This window comes from Gavialis gangeticus, unplaced genomic scaffold, assembly GCF_001723915.1.
Source record: "Gavialis gangeticus isolate Ggan-Ray unplaced genomic scaffold, GavGan_comp1, whole genome shotgun sequence".
NCBI lineage: Eukaryota > Metazoa > Chordata > Crocodylia > Gavialidae > Gavialis > Gavialis gangeticus.
The window spans coordinates 25,751,196-25,757,860 of NW_017729025.1; the positions used below are offsets into that span (position 1 = coordinate 25,751,196).

The 6,665-nt window shown below is 39.5% G+C and overlaps 1 protein-coding gene across 2 annotated transcripts in view; it reads right to left on the minus strand.

Moving 5' to 3' along the window:
• Positions 1-269: 269 nt before the first annotated feature.
• The window catches only part of TECPR2 (tectonin beta-propeller repeat containing 2), an 83,788-nt gene continuing 77,392 nt past the window's right edge, over positions 270-6,665 (minus strand). For both annotated transcript variants that reach the window (XM_019518539.1, XM_019518538.1), the window contains exons 18-20: positions 3,919-4,060; positions 2,804-2,953; positions 270-2,528 (exon numbers count right to left, since the gene is read on the minus strand). In XM_019518539.1, the coding sequence (XP_019374084.1) occupies positions 2,371-2,528; positions 2,804-2,953; positions 3,919-4,060 (450 nt within the window). In that variant the 3' untranslated portion in view covers positions 270-2,370. The remainder of the gene's footprint in view (positions 2,529-2,803; positions 2,954-3,918; positions 4,061-6,665) is intronic.

Sequence of the window (6,665 nt, forward strand, 5' to 3'; positions counted from 1 at the left end):
AACACGTGCAACATCTCATCAGGCAGTGCAACGGCCACAGCGTTTTCACAAACACACATGGTACTTTTAAAACAGACAGTGTCCCTTCAATCCAGGTCTATACACTGTCATGACCAAAGTTTCTGGCCCCTTCTGTCTGATGTAACATGGGATTTTGTACATACCTCTGTCTCTCTTCAGCCTCAAGAGGAGTTCCCTGCACAAAACTGATGCTTAATTTTTCATCGGTTATAGAACAGATGAGTCTCTGGATGCAGTAATTTGAAAAAAAAAAAAACCCCTAGTTTATTGCACTTGTCTCAAAACACAACAGAGAAAACAAAAACAAGGTACAGAAATAAAAGGGAGCTAAAAAAAATGAAAAAAGTTACCATCTGAGTTCAGGCTTAATGAAATTACACTAAGAAATCCCATCACTTCAGAAGGGCTTTCAACACCAATTTAATATTAATGACTAAAGCAAGGTACAGTATAATACAGTATACAAACAGCTAGCAGGCTCCAGCCATTACTAAGACAACTCAGAAAAGTGTAATACAAAAGTGTCAGTATTAAATAACGCCCATGTATCCAAGCATCTGGTCCTTGGCAGGAAGCAGAGAAGTGCTGTCCCTCCTCCAAAGCAGGTGACACAGGAATTGCTGTAGGATACTTTCAAACTGGATATCCACTTGCTGAGGGGTTCTCAAAACACCCAGCTATGCTTGTACAAAACAGGCTGGGTTACTTCAGAAGCTGAATCCATTACAATCCAGTGCCAGGCAGACTAAAAAAAGCTCTGTGGCTGTCTCCATATATGGATGAGGAAGAGATGAGGCAAAACAGATCAAGTGTAAAAGGGAAACAAATCTGACCTCCCCCCCTCACTACCAGACTTAAAGATCAGACTGAGAACTGGCAGCCCATACTAGAAGTGCTGCTAAAAAGAACTTCCCCCAACCCCCTCTCTCAAGTTGGTCCTTTCTACCAACAGATTTACACTTTGCACCATGTTTATCTCAAACCCATGCAGTGAAGGAAAACACACCCTCTTTCTTCTATCCACCAACGCAGATGTTCTCAAAACTGATGTGCTCACTTTTCCTTACACCCTCTCCTGAAGCTGGCTCATTTACAGCACTGGTTAGCAGCTGTTTAAACATTCATATGATGTACACATTTATGATGAACATAAAAGTAATTCCACCTACATCACTGAATTTAAGTCCTTTTCATCTATAATTCTAATTATTAAAAAAGATGAGGTATCTTTTAAAGAAGTTTTAGAGTATAAAGAAAAATAAACTGCAATGATTAAATTTACTCAGCATGTTGCTCAGTTCATTAAACACCTCTGCTGCAACATCTGTTAAGTATAAGACACTTCAAAATTTAGCTAACATAGCTAAAGATCTCAATCTTGTTAGGTATCTGTCAATAATATCACAGATTTACTTAGGGGATATATAGATAATTCTATCAATTACCATTTTCTTTATAAATGTCTGAATTTGGTACTCAAAAAAATGAGTCCACAAGATAAAGCACTGAACTGATTCGAGGCACAAATATAGTGCAGCAGGTACCGTGAGAGCTGTCTCTCACTTCCCTGCTGCTGTCTAACAAACTCGATCTCCAACTTCCCTGCTACTCCAAGTCCTGGGCCTCTACAGAGCAGAAAACACTATGTGAAGTGGAAAAACATCCACTTGAAACTACAATGAGTCCAAACTCGTCATCTGTTAATGAAGCCAGATTATGAACCCAAGTTTCCAGAGATGGAAAATTAGTGCAGCCTTGGGGATATTAAGATGAAAATGGTTCAAATCATGTTAATTTTGACACCAGTGCAGTATTATCCTGATGTTATTAGATGTTACAGGGAAACATATTACTATATTTGGTTCCATGCTGTACAGAGCAATCTTCTCAAATGCGTAAAATAGACAGACAGCATTTCCCTCTATCTGGAGTATCAAGTACAAGAAACTGAGAAATGTTTAATGTTTCTGCTGTTGAGAAATATTTAATGTAACAGAAGCCCTTCTCAAAAGAAGTACATAATATATATATAGATATATATTAGTGTGCATGCGGTTGTAAAATATCCACTTTCATTGCTAATAAGTTTAGAGTTATATTTCCAAATGAGCTGTTACATTAACACACTTAAACAACTGTAGTATGCCACACTTAGTCTCCCAAGAGAGACTGGAACAAACACCTGAATGCACAATGGTGGGACTATCTGACAGTTCAAGTTTTCAATAAAAAAGTGCTAATATTGCATGTCCAATATAAGTGGCTTTAAAACCCAACAATCTGGATGTACGTTACAAGAATTCCAAGTGTTCTTCTTGCTATTCCACTATTTCATGTGCTCAAGCACTTTTATATCACCTCCCATTCATCTTCAAAATCATCAGGGTGAAGCAAAACAGAAGGGTCACTACCCTTCTGCAAGCCGTAAGAGTGACTGAAGGTCTTAGTGAGGCGCTGAAGAAGGTATCCTGAAGAACTAACTGCCCACAGTTCATCCAGAGGTGTCACTGCAAAACAAAAGTAACTTAGTGTTTAGTTCAAGCAATATGCTCCAGTTACAAATACTCAACAAGCTATTTCTGTTCAACTACACTTTCCTTGGTTTTGGTATCACTATAAAAGCCTAAGTTGCCTAAAGTGTTATGGTCAAACAAGCAAAAACCTTCATTTAAAAACATGACATTCCTTCCTACTCACAATTTGAAAGCCACTTGGCAGAACATATAATAGGTGTAAGAAGGCTGGGCAGCAAGGGTTTCAGATGATCATGCAACTGACTTGCCTGTTAAACAAAACACATTGCCTGGAATCTTCTTCCAGTAGTCTCCTGCTGGGTTCTTGTCAGTAATGCCATATCGACGTGCTACATCTCCATTTGGACAGCACGCCCAAACTGTTCGAGTGCTGATAGCCAACTGACATGCCTGCAATCCTGAAGGGAAATGCATAACAAAATCAATTCAAGCAATTTCTTATATGTTTGCAAAATAGCTCCGTGCAGTTTAGTAAGAGAAGCAGGTGAGACTGCAGTATTATATATCACTCTTGGTAAGGGGAGAGTTGTCCAATATAGTCAGATATGGAGAGCTGTAAAGCTTTCCAGTCTGCTTCCCTGCTTTATTAGCAGTCCATTTGGGGCTGAATTCTGTCCTTCACCCATGTACAATCACAATGAATTTAAAAGACTTGCTCAAGAGTGATGGCAGATTTTGGTCTTAGAAGTTAAAAGGCAGATATGACACTGTGAAGCACCTGGTGTATACTGTGAGAGTGGGAGTAATTTCACATTTATTTAGCCCCCTTTAGTCAGATTGAGCTCACTGCATTGTACAAACTATTAGGCTGTATACAATTCCCAATTCCTTTTCTGACGCATTTAAAAACACATAGCAGTGCACACAACTGTTTAGGACAGATTAGGAACTCTATAGACAACCAACTGAAACCAAAGGGCAGGTTTTGGCCAGGCATGATATAATTACCCAATCTGGAGTTTGTCCAAAACAAGTGGATTATCATAATGCAGCCTCACACAATGAAGCTAGGTGTTTAATAACCGCATGAGGACAGGATCCTGACTTTGACACATTCAGACACAGAATCACCAAGAGCAGAGCAGTTGTGAACTCCTTGTGAGCACTGCTAAAGTCCTGATTCAGAGGGAAAACCAGCACCTTTTCCTGCAGCAACGCATCCAGAATCAGAGTGTTCTTAAATGTATCTTTAAGAGACACGCACGCAAGTCATGACAAAAGACTGACCCAGTAACAAAACCAGCATTAATCATAGCACTCTGTCACACTTGGCACTGTGGCAGTCACTACCCACCAGAAACAGGATTCAAGCATTTCAAGGATTGCATTGATGGGCAGAAGCACACACGAACGCTATTTTTACCTGGTATGTGTTCCCAGTCTGTGCCTACTGGCATCTCCTCTGTAATTCCAATTCGCACATGAACGTTACATTTGTTGTCGATTGCCCACAGCATCTGATCGTTCGGACTTGAATGAACACTGACCAAGTTGATTCCCACTGGCTAGAAAAATTAAAATGGCATTTAAGATTTTCAGCAAGATGATTTTTAATACAGGACACTTCATTCTTGCAGATATCTACAGCGGAAGCATATGGAAGTAATAAAAAGAAAGAAACCCTACTATTTTCCATGTAGAGATGAAACCACTTAGTTACTATGCAAAATGTAGTGTTTCCTATGCTGACTTCATGAGGTGAGGGGATCAGAACCTATGAAATACATGCAACTTTGTTTTTAAAAAGCGGTATTAATATAAGCCACACAAGCACTTTAATTTTCAACATCCAAGACCAGGAACTCTGAACCTGAACAATATTGTTCCAATATTCATGTGAGCCAATCAGTTTGTGTTACAATTGGCATACGAGAAAGAAAAAAGTGGTTTGCAGGGCAAAAAAGTAAGATTAAAGGAGCTGCTGTGCAGTGCACTTCTGCTGTGATTATGGTATGTCCCTATTTATGAAACAGCATTAAAGAATCTTAAGCATCTCTTTTGCACAGATGAATACATGCACACACACATCACAGATCATCCCTCCTCCTCTACAGACTGTCTTCATGGTTCTTGAACTCAGCTACACCACTTTTTCTTCTTTTACCACAGTATTTGCATACGTCCCATCTTCTGCAGGTGAGCATACTGCAAACACTAGGAACTTGCCTTTCTCTATCCCTCCCCCAAGTTCCCTGAGTGCCACTTTTCCATCCCACTCCTGCAACTGCCACTAATCTTCCTCCCTGCCAGGGGCCATGCACACCACATGTTTCCTTCTCTCCCCACACCAGGGTTCGCTTGGATTTACAGGTTACTTTTTCAGAACACTGAATAAACAGGAGTCACTTAAAACTTATTCTGTAATTTCTGTAGTCTCTATGACAACAAGAAATGTAACTAGGTATCTACTCCAAAAGGTAAGATAGCATTGTTTTACACTACTACTAAGGCAAGCTCCTGGGCAGGTACATAAATCAGCTTACCACATTTCAAAGACTGAGAACCTTGCAATTTTATACAAAAGCTATTTTGAAGAATTCCCTTTGCTTGACTATATATAAGCACTAAAGGGTTTATATATGCTCACAAATTGCAAAATAAAATGGATTTTATCATGGCAGAAGACTTTGGTACTTTTAAAGAGTAGCAGACATTTTTGGCAATCTTCCTGATCAAGGGCTGACATGCAGAAAAAACTTTATTGGTTATAGGCTTTGCTATGGCATATTCTGAAGTGGAGTAACTGTTATTTCAGAAGTACTCATTAATTTAGTCTTATTCACTGTAGAAAAAGGAATGAAAAAAGGTATGTGATTTGCCCAATACTGCATAGAAAGGTGAACCGAATCTTGGGCCTTAATCATATGGCCATCTCTCTTTCAATCCTTACTCATTTTAGAGTCTCTTTCTTTGATCAGACACTGCACCAAATTCAATTGTGTGCTGTTTGGCATTTAAATGAATGATTATATTGGCATTCAGCTTCTGTCCCTGAAAATATTTTTTAACCACTTTTTGCCATTAGCATCCAAACGTCTGGGAAGAGGGGAGGAAATCAGTCCTGATAAATCCAGATAAATTAAGAGGTAATGTCTCAGCTTCCAAATACAAATTGTGAAGTGACATCAAGGAATGGCAACATGAAAAAAACTTCTAACATGAGCTAATTTCACTAGCTCAGTGCTTCAGTTACCCATGTTTCACTAAAGCACAGTGTAGGATCAGTAGGAAAATTTAGGTGAAATCTTTTCTCTTGACTCATTGCCCTCATCAAGGGAGGGGAAAACAACGTTCTTCAAATGCCTACAAAACACTTGGAAAACTCTATCCATGAGCAGGCCCTCTGCCTTGCCTGCTATTTTTGAGGTTCTACATTTACAGCTTTTGTCAAAAGCCAATCCTCTTAGGACGGATGAGTAGCTATTAAGCAGCAGAAGGCTTTCCCTGCCTTCTCAAGATCAATGAAGGATGAAGAGATTAAACACTTACAGCCCAAGCAAACACAGGTGTCTCACACTGTAGAGCACTGCCAACAGAAATGGCCAAAAAAAGACATTATTCTAATGAATAATGTCTATAAGTGACTGAAATAAGGAGTGCAGTTTTAAGGAGAGAGTTCCCTGTGAAGTGCATCTCTCTGTGTGTATAAAACCTCAGAATTTCATGAGAAGATACATCTCAACACTTTTAATATGAAAAGAGAGAGCAAGAAGCAAGAAATACACAACACAGGAACAGGTTCCTGTGGAATGATCTATCTTCAGCTTTTTAACAGCAGAATGGATCAAAAGCTTATTTAATTTAATGCTTATTCTTTGTGGGCAGAAGTGGATCAAGCCAAATACACAATGGGAGGAATGAATATGAAGATATGTTTATCTTCTTGGAACCCACGGGTTTTTACCCTTTGGAAACAGACACACTTATCAACAGGGAACCTGATTTTCTCGGATTAAAAATTGCAAATTCTCTGATTAAAAACCCTAAATCCGTGATTAAAATTAAAAGCCCCCCACAGCTCCCCCTGGCACTGCTGATGCCCCTCACTACCCCCACAGCCTCCTTAGCCCTCCTGATGCTCCTCACTCCCCCACAACAGCACCCCAGCCC